This window comes from Pleurotus ostreatus (assembly GCF_014466165.1).
Source record: "Pleurotus ostreatus strain PC9 chromosome Unknown scaffold_10, whole genome shotgun sequence".
NCBI classification, from domain to species: Eukaryota; Fungi; Basidiomycota; class Agaricomycetes; order Agaricales; family Pleurotaceae; genus Pleurotus; species Pleurotus ostreatus.
In genome coordinates this window covers 1,139,019-1,155,681 of record NW_023503165.1, presented here as the reverse complement: position 1 = coordinate 1,155,681, position 16,663 = coordinate 1,139,019, and the positions used below count along the sequence as shown (strand labels likewise).

The following is a 16,663-nucleotide window of genomic DNA, read 5'->3' as shown; positions in this document are numbered from 1 at the left end:
CAAAGTTCTGGAAACTCACCGACGGAATTGGTAATGCCACGCTAGAGCTGTTTATAACTTCCGGATACAGATCTTGTTTATGCGCCTAAGTAGCTAATATAAGCGAGCGGCGCCCCGATGCGTCATCCTCTCCACCCGTTCGCTTCAGGTTATGACCGCCATCTCCGCGGACACTATCGCCAGTCCCACACATGTCATCATCAACAAAGGCAGAGCATTCCACTTCGCGAAGGTCGTCTGCGTGATGGTGATTCCTTTCTGCTTCAGAATGGTTTGCCAGAGTAGGCCTGCGAGACTCGCGCTGAACGTAAAGCTGACGGCGCCGATGTTACTTGCAACGGCAAGCGCTATGGCGCCAGCGCGATCACTAGCCGGCGGCAACTGAGCGGCACGAATAACTTTCGTGAGGAGAATAGTGGCCCCAATGTTGGTCCCAGATATGTTGCAGAGGGCGACACCCAGGACACCAATGAGCCAGACGACGGGGTGCATTTGGCGGTCAGTTGCGCGAACTAACCAATCGGAGAAGAGCTCTATCCATCCTTGATGGGTCAACGCTTCGATGAGGATGAACTGTGAAAATGCGAATGGCACCAACTTGAACGGCAACCGAGGAAGAGCAGTGAAAAAGGTTGGAAAATGATGGGATAGAGAGTATAATTTTGATTTCTTTTTGTCGTCACGCGGATCATTAGATGACCCGGGAGGAGGTAGTTCGTTAGGTGTACTCGTTCTGTGGGTGAGCCCGGGAGCCTGAGCAGGCAAATGCTCAACTGGGGTGGGAGATTCGGTGCGAGTTGGGAGAACCATCGTTTCCGAGGCGCCAAGAGCAGACCCATCTACAATCGTCAACTCTGTTCTCATAGTCGAAAGTAGGGTCTGAGTAGGCGCGTCATTAGCGTGACTGAAGTGTTTAGATAGCTGGCGAATGGCAGTCTCGTCTGAAGGAGCGTCTGGAACAGGGATGGTGTCCGAACCAGAGTCCGCAGACCGTTTGCGCTTCGGACTGGTCATGCCCAACATGGGAATCCCTTTGATGTATCGATAGTGGTCCCAAGAAATATCGAAGATAAATTTGGCGACGGCGAAGGGGAGGGTGATCATCCACACATCGACATGGAAGAAACTGACGATGATTATGACTATGAGGCAACCAGCAAGTAGGATGCTGCCGACTAGAGCGCCTTTCGGATCGAGGAGGACTGATCGGACATCCAAGTCCCCCGTGACCGGGAGGTTTTTCGGAATGTACTTTTTACTGCGGAACTGGATAGCGAGAGCAACGAAGCAGAAGAGGCTGCATCCCAGGAATGGTAGAATTGTGTACGCCGTGAATGCAACATTATTTACTCTGAAGCCTTCGCAGATGACAACATTGGTTGGGTTCCCCACGAACAGGACCATGCTGGCAGTGTTGGCAGCCGCAAATTCGGACATAAGCCAGGACACAGGGTCGAGCTCTGCAACCTTCGTGTAATACACCAGAAATGCTGTTCCAGACAGAATGATGGGGTCGTTTCCAAGGAAGATGCTGAGGACCGTCAACATGAGGTAGAAGTAGAGGTAGAGCTTGTATCCGTTCGAACCGCCTTTGTTACTGACCCAGAATGCGGCGGACTGGAGTATCCCAGTGATGTCGAGGGTGATGGCCATGTACGCCAGAGAAAAGAAAAGGATGAGGATGTTGTATGGCTTCACCCCGTCGACGCCTACGATGCCATTGCGGATCTGAGTCGGCCCGAGACATTGCGCAGCCCATAGGATGGCGATGGCGATGATTGGTGCTGTGGCAAGCCCTAGGCCGACCCGCCTCGTACCGAAGTATGGTAGTCGGACATGGAAGGAGACTGGGTGGATTACGAAGAGTATTGAGATGATGAATATCACCAAAGTGGCGATTGAACGTCCGGTGATCATGCCTTTGCTATACCGACCTCAACCTACAGTAACACAAAATCAACCATTAACGTGGCGCACAAAAGAGTTCACTCACCAATGAGACCTATTAGATTCGTGGAGGTGCTCTCCGGATATCATCCAGCTTTCCCTGGTATATATTCTTCGGCCGTCCACTGCTTGCAACAGAAGGCCTTGTAACTGGCTGCAAGAACCAGAGTTGCAGTGATGACGACTGGCCGCAGGAGCGCTAGTAGGCGTTGTTGGGCGCTCCACAGCAAGTTCTTGAAGCTTGGCAGGCGCTAGTGGGTATTTTTTGGATCCATTGATAATGCTGTTGAGACTCGAGAGCCGCCCCCGACGTGGTAGGCACGGTGGGACCATCTCGGAGTAGCTGTGTTAACAAATGCAAGTGTATCACCGGTGTATGAATCTGATACTCAAATTTATTCCTAGTGGCAGGGACAACCCATTTCGAAAAGAACGAATATCGGGTGCAGCTGAGTACCACGAGCACCGTGCATGCCACCTAGCATGACAACAGGTAGGCTTGATTTGAGGGCTCTCGTCAAATGGATAATATGAGCACTAATCCACATGTACGGGCTCAAGATATCGAGACAGGCCCGGATGCGACAACAGCCTCAAGGGCAGAGCAGTCGTACGTATCGTTCACAGTTGTCGACAGCTACACTGCACGAGTGAAACCATGCGACAGTCTAGCGGATCTTTGACGAGTATCAAATTTCCAGCTCAGCCATGATTTTCCCGGTTTACCATCCGCCAGGTGGCATACAGCTTAGAGGTTAGAAGATGCAATATGTTGGATAGCGCGAATGGCAGGCGCTAGGCGGTGAGGCTGACTGGGACACTCACCAGGGAGCCTCGCGGCTGGGTCGAGCGAAATCAAACAGCATGGTCACGTCAGTCTAAAGGTTGGTATAGCCCACGTAAACATCAAGATATGGGGTAGACGTGTCCACATCCCCTGGTAGGTCTTCTCTCACTGGCCGAATCAACGGATAGCCGAATGCGGTGACCCGGAGTGTGGTACGCTGTGGTACGCTACGGTATCGATATACCGATCTATTTCAAGGTGTAGCCGAAGGAAGATGCTAAGCTACCCTGACTAACTACCATGCTAAAACCTTAGTTTCGAGGCCCTTCACACAAGCTTTTGCCTCATGATGGACAGACAGCTGGAACGATGTCAGTGAACTATGGTGATGATTGCCCCGATCCATAGGGGGTCTCCTTGTATTTAAGGGGGTCCAGTTGACCGTAGATCCTCAGCAATTCCAGCCAGCCCAACAGTGAGTAAATGACTCATTCTCATCCATACATATTTACTTACCACGCAACTAACAGGCGGTCAAGTTCGCTTCACATCGTTCGTTGATATACTATATATCATGTCGAGCGTTACTAACCTATCGCCTCCATCGTTTACAGAGTCGACATGCGTCCTGCCTTCATCCTCCTTGCCCTCGCCGCCTTTGTTGCTGCCAGCCCCCTCCAGGCTGCGACTGGCACCGGCATTGTCGCTCGCTCCGTCGATAACACCGATGCCGTCGCTGTGGAGGCTTACTACGACTGGCTTCAGACGCAGGACGAGGCTAGCGTGGAGGAAACTCCTGCCTTCTTCAAGAGCGCCCTCGCCGCCGTGAAGAACGCCGCCATCACCCATGGCAAGGCCGCACTCTCCAGTGTCGTCGCCTCCGGGTGCGATAAAGTACAGGAGAAGCTGGCAGCTCGCACTTCCGAGCTCGCTGATGATATCGTCGAACAAGCCTATCAAGATTGGCTTGATTCGATTGATGGCACCACCATCTACGCCACCCCAGAGTTCTTCAAGAGCGCACTCGCTGCCGTGAAGACCGCTGTAGTCGCCCACGGCAAAGCCGCAGTCGCCGACCTCGCAGCACAGGGTTGTGAGCACGTCCAGTCGAAAATTGCTGGCGCAGGTGCCCCTGCTGAGGAGCCGGCGGCTTAATTGCTGGTGTCAGAACTCTACATACAGCATTGTGTTTCCGGCATGTTGTATATACACGGTCATTAATTACCAGGGCCTGATAATTAATCTCTCTATGATACTGCGCATCTCAATTGCCGTCAAATTGCAAGCCTTCAATTGCCTTCAACGCAAGGCTCTTCATTCCAGTTTTCATTCGTCCCTACCCCTAACATTAAATAATGATAATGCCACGTGATAAACGCGAAAGAAATCGTGTTGGAGTCTGTTGGAGTGACTGTCCCACCCACCACCAGAAGCTCGCTGCCTGTGCACAGAATTGATTGACGCACTGCTCAGATCGACCTCGTGACAAGTATCGCACATTCTCACGGAAGCCAAGCCATCATCCTACTAACGCTCACCATGTGTAGCATAATTCGACAGCTTCGTGGTCGGAACCCTGCCTCCTACTCCACCTCACTTTCTCCATGGCTCGAACTGTCTTGGATATACCACTGAAGCAAAGTTCGAGACGCTTTATATCAGTGCCAACTCCGTCGCATCGCCATGCAGCACCCTCAGCACCTTGGCCATGGCTAGACTCTAGCACATCGACGGATGTCACGTCGGATGATGCTGGAAAGCCGAAGTGTCCACATCCTGAAGGCGAGTGCGGGGGATGTTGGTACGGATACCCCCAAACTTTGTTTCCGAATTGGAGGGTAGACCAACAGAGTAAAAGCGGGATTCGGAAAATCATCCAAGCGTCTTTTTCTGGTCACAAAGACAAGTCTATCATATATCGGCTGGACATGTTGGCAAGCGGTGTATTTGAGGCCCAGGAGCCTTTGGACTTTGCAAGTCAGTCAACCGAAACGTTGTGGGAACAAGTGCAGGAACGGGTGAGTGTTCAGTCCTTGCCGCGTAACAGCTACTGACGCCGTACAGCGGCCTGAGGGGACACGGGTTCGTGCTTTATTTGTAGAAGATTTGTCGGGTACGACCCTTCAGATGCTTGGTACAAGGTTCGTTTCCATATTCATCCTCCGCTCTAAAACATGTATTCACTTTCACTGAAGATACAAGATCGAGCCGTTCTTCTTCTCGTCAGCCTTGAATTGGATACCTACGCGTTATCAGGAAGAATTACGACATGGGCAGGGGGATCGTATGTATCTTTTATTTCCGACATCTTCGTATACTCAACATGGGCAGATATGACGCTAGTCCTCAAATTTGTGAGCACAAAGGAGATCTTGCCCCCGCAAGGGGTTGTCACTGCTCCTCAGAGCCCCACTACGACCGTTTCCGCTTCCGCTGGCCGATCTCTGTATCCTGACGACCCCGCTGAAGAGCTCGTAATTGACACGCAAAAACCTCTCTATCTTCGGTCCAGTTAGTATATAACTTCGTCTGTTCCAGCTTCGACTTATGGGTAGCTCAGGCTCCGACACAAGCATCATATATCAGGACCTCCTGGCTCTCCATGTGATTCGTTCGAACAGTGGGAGCACGATCCTCTCCTATCATGCACCTCCGTCAAAATGGAATAGTACGTCGGCGAAATTCTTGTGCGACCGCATCAGCGTTGCCGGTCGAAGCGTGTATTGGCAACATATTTTCCGCAGCTCTCAAGACCCGACCTGTGTGGTACTCTTGATGTTATGGCACGCATTTTATGCTTGGGACGAAGCGCTCGAAGTCCTGTACCGGCATATCTGTTACTTGGTACGCCGGAACTTCTTCCTCATCGATCCATTGTGAACAATGACATTGATAGTCGATAGGAATCTGGTGTAATGAGCACGAACGACCCGAAAATGACCCACGAGCTCCACGTCATCCGAGCTCATATATTACATTATGATTCTCTTCTGGGTGATTTTCGCAAGACCATCCAGTTCGTAGAGAAGATACACAATCCTACCTTGGTCACCACAACGGTGACTCCGTCGTCGTCGTCTTCGGCAACTACATTAAATGGGGCCAATGACGAATGGAAGGACTTGTTGCACAAGGAGTGTGCCCATATGCTTAGCGGCGTTGATAGACTGGAGGAAACCCTCAAAATGCACGACAAGCGGCTAAGGAATGTCATGAATCTGGTACCGTACCTATCATCAATAGCTTCCCCACCCTACTAAACGTGTCTGTTGTAGACCTTCAGCCTGGTGAACATCGAAGATAGCAAGCGTATGGCAGCGTTGGCGGAAGCAACCGGAAGAGATAGCGCTGCGATGCGGCAAATATCCTCACTTACGATGATTTTTCTCCCAGCGTCTCTTGTAGCGGTTGGTCTTCCTCTTTCCTTTAACCACAATCGTTACTCACTATTTACGCCGTGTAGGCTGTCTTCGGCATGAACGTAACAGAGATCAACGAAGGTTCAATCCCCCAATTCCATACATACCTAGCCATTGCCATCCCTCTTACCATCTTCACCATATGGGTCACCGTGGCCCTCCAATTCCGGAGTCAGATCATCGCCAGCAGAGAGAGGAAACAGAAGATGAGCCAGGGAAGCGATTTGGAGACTTCCTGGGAGGACGACGAGAGTCTATCGGCTTGGTCAGGGCTGTGGTGGCCGATCCTCTTGGGGAAGATATGGATGCGAAAAAAGAGGACGCGCGGAACACAGGATGAAAAGGAGTAACGTAGTATGTTATTCATGGCTACTGCATGACTGGCTTCATTTGATGTTATTGTACCCCGCTTTAATGCAGCAGTATTGTCTACTTATAGATCTATCTCCCGGCTTCCGACCGCTCATTGGAACACGGACGTCTTTCGTGAGCCCCAGAACTACAGCACTTTCAGGGCCAATTAGTACTCGGGTCGACCCGTGGGGTAGAGTCAGTCACCGTGCCCTGGTAGCATATAACCTCCCCTTAGTTTCGAAATATTCACCGCATTCTATCCTCGTGTATAGGCACCTCGAGACTCAATTCATTTGCGCGCGCAACAGATACAAGTACATGTCGACGGAGAAGTAAAGAAATATTTTTGTTGGTTTTCTGTTTAACGAAGAGAAAGGATAGACTGCGGCAAGCTTGAAGCACTGGCTGAAGTAGGATGTCGTCAATGATTTGTCGAGGTGCGAGAATCGAAAATTGGCAAACGTACCTAAATTCGGGAGATTGTTTCAGGCAGCGCTTGCAAGGAGTCCTGCACAAATGGTCACGGTCATTCCTATGGTAAATAATTTCCGGCAACGTCGCGTAAGTAAATGCCTTTCTTTTACCAATACAGGGAGTGCAACTGAGTGCAACTGACCGTTCGAGCAAGCCGTAGTGCATGCGATCGACCCAGCCGGGCAACCATTGTCACGCGCAATGGTGATGGAGGGGGCCAATCCTCCCAGTGATCCCCCGAAAGAGATACCATCGAGATGTTCTACAACCCCACCGCAGATGCTGTCGACGCCTGGCCCGTCTAGCGTTCCACTAACTGGTACGGGAAAACCTGGTACGACATCGATAATGCAGGTCACATCGATGGCTGTGACAGAAGCTACGGTGTGGAAGGTAGCAACAACGGCGGCGGCGACAAAGGTTGCAGTGAATTTCATTGCTTCGCGAGAGTGGGTGTGTTATTGGATTAGTTACTCGGAGGTGGAGTGAGGAAGCTGCTTTACTGCTAGCTTGACGGGCTTTTTATACGTTTGCGAACCAAAGACGGGCCTGACCTGCAATGTCGAGTGCATGCCGACAACACGACCAGTAGCCAGAAACGTGCGATGCTACGAGTCAGGACGACGTGCAAAGACGGTATGATGTATCGTGACAGCAGGCCCTGCTGTCAGGTGGTTCTTCTCTTTGCCGTATTCTGCCTTATCGTTTCGCTGCTTCGTTTCAAGTCTAGATATCTTTCTCCTCCATCGAGTATAGTCGAGGTACCTTCAAGTTTTGTGGAGCGATTCTGTGCATGTGGGCTTTTCTCCACAGAGGGTCTTCGTATCCAATGTAGGCCCAATGGGCAAGTCCTCGCTCAAGCACCGCACTCATATGGGCCCTGCTAACAAATAAACTTTTGCTTCCCTTCGCGGGAGCAATAACGATTATAAGACATGAACTGCGTAGTGCCTTCGATTACGTGGTTGTGAAACCATTCAACAACGGATTTCACTATTGGCCACAACACAATTTCTTCAGCATTACACAGTAATGGTTTATAAGTGGTGATAATAGTACTCAAAGTAGCCGCTGAGAATGGAATCAAGATCCAACGGATGTTCTTGTTGAAGATTGATGATGATTGGATAAACAAAGGCAATGACCTTGTCACCTTCAATCGGAACCAGTTCCCTCGCGAACGCCACCTTGTCGCTTGGGCGATATGTTGCAGAGCCTAAGTGACATAAACCCATTTCGGAATGACCTGAACTAGGCTGTAAATGTCCATTTGAGAGTCCGGCTCAAGAATAGACCTATTCAATAGGGGTCACCTGAACGACCATGCTCCGATAAACTTGCGTTCCTGTGGCTTATATTTGTGCTGCATATGGGAGCTGTTCCACGACCGTTCCAGAAGCTGTTACATGGGTGTGTCATTGGTGCGAAAGTACATAAGTCCCATTCGGGGCAGGTAAAAGTAACGCGGTTCCGGGCGCCACTGCAATCTTCAAATGGATATTCAAGACGCCGGAAGCCCCAGGCTCACTCAGAAACTACAGCACCAGCCGGAGGTACGTGGGTTTAAGAAGGAAAGTGATGCGCTTGGGTTCTACAGAGATGTTCTACCGTACGGATATGTACCACGTGCCACACGGATGGACATGCTCAAGCCGATAGCTCGTACGCAAACGCGACAGCTAATTTTGCGAACTGAATTGAATGTTCCCAAGAGAACCCAGGTGCCTCTGTGGTATCGTCGATCGTATGGAAGAGTGGGTTGCGGGTACGGCCTTCGAATGGCATTGCGGCTGGGAAGCCTTGGCGATGCCAGGACGCATGGTCAGAGCATGCATACCCACACTGACATTACGTGATTATCAGTGGATAGCGGGTCAAGGGGGATGGCTCCTACCTGTGCAGTGGCCACGGGGAGACCAATGTATTCGTCGATGAGGCTTTCGATAAATTCATTGAGGTCGGGGTCTGAGAAATCTTGGCGTATGACGATGACTTCTTCTTCGCCAGGTTTTGTGCTGTTCAGAATTTAGCAAACTCGACGGGGCCATACAACGGGGAGAGGGCCTCAGTTCAATGGTGCTTACTATGCGTTCATATCCAAGTTCATGTAGGCATTGACCTCGATTCCATCTGCCTTATACTTCTTCGAGACAGCATCCGAGCCAAGAAGCCCGCCTTCTTCGCCAGCATACCAATGGAATTCCAAAGGCGTAGCAGGCTCGAAACCAGCCTCAACCAGGGCACGGAGGGTAGCGATCACGTTCACTGACCCAGAACCATCATCATCGGCTCCTGGCGAGCGATCGCTGGCGGGATCCTCAAGCTCTCCACGCCATGAAACAGAGTCGATATGAGACCCAACGATAGTAACAGGGGCCGAGGAATTTTGTCCATTGAAGTGAACAATCGTAGATGTTTGAGGAAAGTCCGCATGAGTAAACGCTTCTGCAGTGATATCGTCGCGGCCTGATGTAATCTATTTTATCCGGTTGGCGAAGAATGAATTCACAAAGAGCGACTGAGTGGAAAGCAAGAAGTCACACTTACCTCTTCTACATATCCAAGGAGCCACTGACTAGCCGCCGCACCGGTCGTAGAGTTGTAGAACCTCGTATGAAAATTGGACAAAATGGCGAGATCAGCCTGGAGGTCAGAAATGGAGAGGGTGTCGATGACGGCGTTGACGACTGGTTGATGGGTAGGTTTGCCAACTTGAACAATATAATTAGCGTAAATACAGTGACAAACCGAGGAAATTACTCACATTTAGATTTTAATGGGCTTGCGTTGATGGAGGCGAGTGAAGCAAAGGTCAATGTTAGGAACAACATGAAAGACATCGTGGTGTGTAGGTAGATTTGGTCGACGGTCACTATAGCCCTCGCAGTGGCGATCATACTAATGCTGTTGCATATTTATATAGCATTGGCAATGACAAGCCTCAGCACTGTTCACCCATGCATGCCAACACTGAGCGCAGCATGCTTGAAGGCTTAGCGACGTGCAAATACACTGGGGTAGTCGAGAGCACAAGTCCATGCTCCGGCGCGATCCCTACGCGAAAGAGAAATAAGTTTGTGGAACGTTCTATGGTGCAGAAGGCACACCTCTCGTATAACCCAGACCCAGCGTATCGATGAGTCCTGACAGACCCCGAGTCAATGTCATTTCAAAGGTCGCATGGGACAAAGACAGGAGATAGAGAATATTGAGTGCGAGTATCTGGTTCCATGCCATCATACGTGGGCCACCCTCATGGACACAAATTCCAAGAACCTAATCCGATGATGGCCGCTACACTCTAGGTATGGTGATCGCCGTGAGCGCACTGATGTTGTGACTGTTACTGTGACGAGGTCACGCATTCGAAGCGCAGATCAAGCGCGACGGCTCAAATTGTAGCTGTACAAGCGTACGCCCCATGGGACCAGCTCGACAAAAACCACTACCACCGCCAGAGATCGTGTTCCTCATAATTCAAGATACAACTTCGAATGACTTGCACTCGCTGGCCATGACCTGTCGGCATTTCCATCAGATATGCCTACCCATATATCTTCTACACCACGACATAGACATATCCAGCGATTCACTTTGGCTGCAACCGTCATCCTTTGGTGCCCCCCTTCACTCCATGAGTCTTTCGTGGTTATTTCTTGGAGCCAAGTTCAAGATGGTGACCTGCTACTTTCCAGAGTGGAATGTACTCCATCCCTCTCCTTTGGAAGACATGCGTATTTTCAAGCAGTTTCTCCTGAAGCTGCGAAGCGTCTCCAGGCTTTTGTTGTGTTTTCGCCTCATTTCTACATCGGAACTCAGTTCCTCCAGCATGATTGATTATTTCAAGTGGCAAACTGCCCTCAGTGATTTGCTTGACGTTGCTGGGACACGATCGCCATCTCTCTATATACGGTGGGACGGCCAACGCAATGGGCATACTGGATATAATTTTGTAGCCTCCAATCTGTTACTTCGCCTCTATCTGCGATCATCAAGGAGGCTCATCACAGTCGATTCATTAGATGTGTCGGCCCCACCACCCTTTTCCCAGTTCTCATTATCCAACCTATTCACAGCGCCTTCCATTACCTCACTGGTCCTCAGTAACTACAGCGCGTGGACGAGTGGCGCTTTGCAGGGCATCCATCTACCCAATTTACGGCATTTTGATGTTCAAGGGTACAAATCCCATCCAATTCTACCGCTACACGCCTTTCTTCTGCGGCATCCTCCATTACTCTCACTTACGATCGATCTCTGCCTCCGCCCGTCACTCAAGGATGAAGCTCCCTTTACAGAGGACATGCTTCCATGCCTTACCACGCTGTCCGGCGACGCTGCCTCCGTACTATGGATGCTCGACAGTGATCAAGCCCTCCCAGATCTCACCTCGATAACATTATCGTCGCCCTTCATCGAGGATAGATATGATCGAGATATCCGCTATCACCAGGCTGTCTGGGTTAAATTAGCCTCGCGCAAAAGACCAACGTTGTCATCCCTCACCATTCGCGATGCGCAAATAATCACGCGACTTCTGGGAGTGGAGAAGTCGGGATGGGTTTTGGACGCACCGCTTCCTTCAATCGAGTCATTGACTCTTGAGAGTGGTCGCCTGGACTGGCCAACACACTCCGACGGGGATTCTTCCCCTCCTGACGCCCTCCGAGCGGCGGCTATGCGTTCTCTCCCAGGGTGGTTGGCGAAGTTGTTCCCCAACCTGAAGAATCTGAATATAGAGCACCTAAAGCTTCCGACCACCGGGGCTTTGAGAGACGTACTCCTCGTGAATATGAGGAATATGTGCCCCGGGGTGACTTTATTTGACACCGCCAGGCAACAGCGACTTTAATGAAGGACCTCGCGGTTCCAGGCACAATCGAGACGTTTGCTATCACATAGGTGAGTACGGTAGCCCCTGTTTCGCTCTAATGAACACTTAAGGTCTACCCACGCATCTAGTAAAGGCGTAGTTGACCTGTGTTGTAACTTAAACTGAGCGTTCACTCCGTGGAGTCAACCTGTGTGTAGTGGCTGCGGTTGTACCATACTAAGGCCCTTGTTGACACAGAATGCACCCAGCAAGTCGCAGGAAACCCAATAATATTGAATTATGATACAGGTATGAACTCTGGGCATTATGTGAGTCTAGTATGTGGACGCGTGTCATCTGTTCGGTTGTAGATAAGATTCGTCTAGTTCATCAATCATATCAGTCATGAAGCATTACATCTGGTATGATGATTTTGCCCTAATCCTCGCTCCATATTTATAGAAGACGAAGGGGATCGGGATGATCGCTACTGACACCAATGCCAGCAGCAGACCAGCGTACTGGAAGCCTAGTCCGTGGAACATTTGGTTCACAAAGAGTGGAACCATAGCACCGCAGATGGACCGCATGAAGGTCTTCGCCGCTAGGGCTGAAGCCGCGATATGTGGGTAAGAGTCGATGATATATGAGTTGGCAGACACGTAGATGAGGATCATGGCGAGGCCGAATACACCGCCAGAAATGCATGGTCCTGTTCAGGGTACATCAAATCATTGTGAGTAGGAGATTGAAAGATTAATGTACATACCCATAAAATTGACGTGAGCGTACGCCCCCGTGAAAGCGAATATGAAGAGCGCGACCGGGAGGAGGCTGTGATGAATATAGGCAACGGTCAGTACTATAAGCAGGAATGTAAGGAGGTCCGTACATAGATCCAACCATCATAAGATACAAGCGGGCTTCAGGATGGACTCCGTTAACCGTCGCTTTACGATACATCTTCTCTTGAAGCGGAAGCAGACATAAAGCGATCCCGATACCAATCTGAGTGGGCAGTTCAACGTTGGCGCAAAAGGGGTAGGAAAGTTGGGATATGGCGCGCACCATGATGCTAACGAAGGTGATCCCAGTGAGACCTGCACTGAAACCTCGGATTTCGGCAAAGGCAATGGGGAAGGCAAAGAACAGCAAGTCTACATCACAACAGTCAGATAAATCGAGGGGAAGTAACATAGGTTAGATTCTCACAAAGAAGGCTGTAAACGAAGGACAGATCTTCAGAAGCACATCGTGAGTGAGCCGATCATTTACTTCCGTCTAAATTGAGACTTACAGATGGACATGAAGATAACGACGGGCTCGACGACGAGCATCGTTAGCGGCCGCAAGAGCGCGATCTTCAATGTCTGGGACAAGGGCACACGCTGTAACTCGACTTCCGTAACGTAGGTGTCGTCCCCTGTGTCCTTTCGGAGTTTTTCCGCTTTGCGTCGGAGTAGGAGATGCGCAAGGCTTTCTGGGATGAAGAAAGAAAAAGCAAAGCACACGCCAACGAAGATGAAGAGGACCCAGTCTACGTTGTACGCGTCAACGTTGTAGTCCCCAGAGGAGAGAAAAAAGGCGTACAAATCCACCGCCATCCAGCGCGCTCGCCGATCCAGCCGCCAACCATCGGCCCAAGACACGGACCCATACTAGATGATGTTGAATGATCAGTAGGGTACAAGGCATATTGCCGTTGATGACATACAACAAAGTCATAGAAAATACTGCCATGGGAATTCCACGCTGCTCAACGCTCCAAACATCAGCAATACTAATTTATTGTTAGGTGAGTATAGAACTTTATTTGATATCTCAACATGGCTCACCTTCCTCCCACGTTACACATCGGCGCGGAGGCTGCGATTCCAGCGATCTGCCGACTTACGATGAGTGTAGCGGCGTTCTTGGCCAGTGGTCCAGGCAGAGTGAAGATGAAATAGAGGAAGAAGCTAACGCAATACATCGGTGTTCTCCCAACTACCTCCGACAGAGGGGCGAAGAAGAGCGGCTACATGAGCTTCGATGAGTGATGTGCTTCTGAAGAGGATATCGGGCTGCACTTACACCGACACCAAAACCGATAACGAAGCAGGTAACGCTGAGGTTGATGATTTCTTGGGTGGTGTGTAAGTCTTCAACAGGGCCCTCCATGCTGTGAACTATTCAATCAATCTCGTTGAGATCCAAAGCATTAGTCCTGCGTACTCTCCAGTGACGATCGAGCTGCCTAGCGCCACAGCAAGACACAAGAACGACGCCGCCATAGTGACGAACCTTAATATTTTTAGATTAGATCTATCACCCGAAGGCCACGGGTAGACGCGCATAAGCGAAAACCTTGGAACTCACCACTTCCTAGCAGAAGACCATTCACGAGGGTCTTCGCCCGTACCTTTATCAAACGTCACGAAAGTGTAATCGCGTTGCGACGACGCGACTTCCACATCCTTCTCAAGGGTTTTGTCGATCGCTGATGCCATAACGATATCAGGGGAAGGATCGAAGGCTTCGTCCTTGCCGTCTTCAAAGGCAGTCTGTAACGATGCTCGATGGGATGGAGAGGGCGTCGTAAATGAAGAAGACATCGCCGAAAGAAGGGATGGAGGAGGCAAGGAATTCTTAGCGACCTCGGGCACATTATATAGGTTCAAGAGCAGCCCGTTCGCCGCGACCGGGCGACCCCATCGGGTGCAAGAATGTAGCAGTGCACAGGTGACGATATGGCCTTTATTTTGAGGGCGAAAGTTATTCCGGTGCGCCGTGTCGGCACGCAATGGTACAAGTAGCTGCTCCTGCGCGTCGTATGCAGTAACAGTGCCTAAACGTAAAACTATTATCGGTTGTGATGAGTACGCTGTATTAGAAGAGGGCAAGCCGTTCTTCGATCTGGACACTTTTCTTACACGGAGAGGTGCTGGAAAAGTTAATCCCGTTCTTCATACGAGGATTCCGGGTGAACTGGCAGTTTATTAACCGGTTGTCCTTTGTCGAGAGGTCGATAAAAGCAGTATACACGCAGAGGTGTACGCGGCTCATAGAAAACGCGTTATCTTGGCAGCAATGATATCTCCTGAAAACATCGTAGAGTGTAATCAATGATTACAGCGTCATGCGCACCTTTCGCAATTAAAAGGGTCACAGACACGTACGATTTCATGAATCAACGATGTTTTATCGAGAAGACGGCACAGACTTGACCCGCAGTGCGATCTATCTTGCAGCTCGCATGATGTGTTGCACAAGAAGGATCCCCAATGCCATACTTGGAAGACGTATTGGGTCCAGAACAACAGCAGTTAATCTAAAAGCGGTAGGGTGATCAGCACGAAACCCTGTCCAGGGCAAGAGACATACATGCTGAGCAGTACTTACTACTAGGTACTGCTACCGGCAGTGAGTTTTGGGACACGGATGCTCATTGCGGAAACTACCGCCCATGAAGGACGTTCTTCGTCCATACAAAACCCTAGATTCATCAAGAATCTGCTTGGGCTACGCCACACCGTATGCTTCAGCGAAGGTTCGTGATCTGACAGTGAGTGATGAATCGATAAAAATGTAAGTCGGCTATTCAAGTTCATCCGTGCCCGTGACCCTGCATTCTTGCCCCCTGTTCCTCAAGGCAATACCGCCGGCCCAAACAACTCCGGTGCTATATCTTGGATCTTCCCATCCAACACTGCGCAGTACGCGGTACGTCCTTTAGGTATGGACGAAGTTCAAGCCTGCATCTTTGACGTTTTCGGGACTTTGGTGGATTGGCGCACCGCGATCATCAAGGCTCTTGAGTCCGAGGGAAAGCGCTGTGGCGCATCACGTACGCAACTCACATACCATTCAGTCTATCGATACTGACTGCGCCTCCACGCACCATAGCTCAAACAGACTGGGAGGCCTTTGCCAATGAATGGCGACAGGGATACATGCGCAAAACGTAAGACATCTTATGCAGGTTAAGCAGCCATTACCCCGACGGTAACTGCTCATAATCACGGCGCGATACTAATGAATGAAGACGTGAGATTGCTAATGGACTCGTCGATGGACCACTCAACGTCGATGTCCTGCATCGAAACGTACGTATCTCGGCGCACCGCATCATGATATTCGTACGGAATAATGATTCAAATTCAATATCTTCCAGATCCTCGAGGAAATGCTGGCGTCAAGTAAGTGGAATGGGCTTGGGAAGATTTGGGGTGACGAGGACAGGAAAAAGTTAACTCTGGCTTGGCATTTCCTTGATGGTCCGTAAAGTGGGTACCGTCGTGGCGAGCACGCTAACTTCCTGTTCTCAGGCTGGGCAGACTCCTCTGAGGGTCTCCATGCATTGAAGCAAACAAAAATCATCGCCGCACTATCGAACGGGAATGTTCGGCTGCTCGTTGACATGGTTTGCTTTCTCACAGGTATACCAAATGCTGTATTAAGTTCCCACCTTATAGGCCAAACATGCAAACTTACCTTGGGATGCAGTATTATCCTGCGAGCTTCTGGGCTCTTTCAAACCGTGCGTCAAGCTTCAGTTTCGAAAGTTCAATTATTTACAGCCGGTGGTATAGCAACCCAAAGACATATCTTGGTGCAGCGTATCATTTATCGCTCCCGCCCTCACAGGTGGCGATGGTCGCTGCTCATATTTATGACTTGCGTGCTGCGGCAAGTCATGGGATGAAGACAGTATATGTCCGTCGAGGCGAAGATATTGTAGATGAAGTGAAAAGCAAGGCTGACGGAGGAGAAGTCGATGTTGTAGTCAATTCGATCACTGAATTAGCGGCCTTGATAAACCGTGTATAGTCCAGCCTATCTACATGACGATGCGATGTTGTATCTCCTGGGGCCCCTATACCCCTGTTC

The 16,663-nt window shown here is 50.2% G+C and overlaps 7 protein-coding genes across 7 annotated transcripts; 4 read left to right on the top strand and 3 right to left on the bottom strand.

Moving 5' to 3' along the window:
• Nucleotides 1-144: 144 nt before the first annotated feature.
• On the bottom strand, nt 145-2,280 carry PC9H_002146 (uncharacterized protein; the record flags this gene model as incomplete). Its single annotated transcript, XM_036771788.1, has 2 exons — nt 145-1,924; nt 1,994-2,280. 2 exons carry the CDS (start codon nt 2,278-2,280, stop codon nt 145-147), a joined length of 2,067 nt encoding a protein of 688 aa, XP_036626409.1.
• Nucleotides 2,281-3,116: 836 nt separating this feature from the next.
• PC9H_002145 (uncharacterized protein) lies at nt 3,117-3,889 on the top strand (the record flags this gene model as incomplete). Its single annotated transcript, XM_036771787.1, has 4 exons — nt 3,117-3,119; nt 3,182-3,209; nt 3,265-3,286; nt 3,349-3,889. 4 exons carry the CDS (start codon nt 3,117-3,119, stop codon nt 3,887-3,889), a joined length of 594 nt encoding a protein of 197 aa, XP_036626408.1.
• A 449-nt stretch (nt 3,890-4,338) lies between these two features.
• PC9H_002144 (uncharacterized protein) lies at nt 4,339-6,503 on the top strand (the record flags this gene model as incomplete). The annotated part of the gene is made up of 8 exons (XM_036771786.1): nt 4,339-4,752; nt 4,799-4,875; nt 4,930-5,018; nt 5,066-5,245; nt 5,295-5,578; nt 5,638-5,955; nt 6,010-6,141; nt 6,198-6,503. 8 exons carry the CDS (start codon nt 4,339-4,341, stop codon nt 6,501-6,503), a joined length of 1,800 nt encoding a protein of 599 aa, XP_036626407.1.
• A 2,125-nt stretch (nt 6,504-8,628) lies between these two features.
• On the bottom strand, nt 8,629-9,821 carry PC9H_002143 (uncharacterized protein; the record flags this gene model as incomplete). The annotated part of the gene is made up of 5 exons (XM_036771785.1): nt 8,629-8,823; nt 8,876-8,996; nt 9,066-9,457; nt 9,529-9,692; nt 9,746-9,821. The coding sequence occupies 5 exons, from the start codon at nt 9,819-9,821 to the stop codon at nt 8,629-8,631; spliced, it is 948 nt and encodes a 315-aa protein (XP_036626406.1).
• A 581-nt stretch (nt 9,822-10,402) lies between these two features.
• Nucleotides 10,403-11,833, top strand: PC9H_002142 (uncharacterized protein; the record flags this gene model as incomplete). The annotated part of the gene is made up of 1 exon (XM_036771784.1): nt 10,403-11,833. One exon carries the CDS (start codon nt 10,403-10,405, stop codon nt 11,831-11,833), a length of 1,431 nt encoding a protein of 476 aa, XP_036626405.1.
• Nucleotides 11,834-12,207: 374 nt separating this feature from the next.
• Nucleotides 12,208-14,388, bottom strand: PC9H_002141 (uncharacterized protein; the record flags this gene model as incomplete). Its single annotated transcript, XM_036771783.1, has 12 exons — nt 12,208-12,506; nt 12,564-12,628; nt 12,687-12,802; nt 12,863-12,951; nt 13,007-13,033; nt 13,092-13,331; nt 13,385-13,452; nt 13,509-13,574; nt 13,630-13,811; nt 13,868-13,955; nt 14,009-14,077; nt 14,153-14,388. The coding sequence occupies 12 exons, from the start codon at nt 14,386-14,388 to the stop codon at nt 12,208-12,210; spliced, it is 1,545 nt and encodes a 514-aa protein (XP_036626404.1).
• Nucleotides 14,389-15,239: 851 nt separating this feature from the next.
• Nucleotides 15,240-16,603, top strand: PC9H_002140 (uncharacterized protein; the record flags this gene model as incomplete). Its single annotated transcript, XM_036771782.1, has 8 exons — nt 15,240-15,323; nt 15,380-15,620; nt 15,680-15,737; nt 15,819-15,879; nt 15,948-16,050; nt 16,102-16,196; nt 16,249-16,313; nt 16,366-16,603. 8 exons carry the CDS (start codon nt 15,240-15,242, stop codon nt 16,601-16,603), a joined length of 945 nt encoding a protein of 314 aa, XP_036626403.1.
• Between the last annotated feature and the right edge of the window lie 60 nt (nt 16,604-16,663).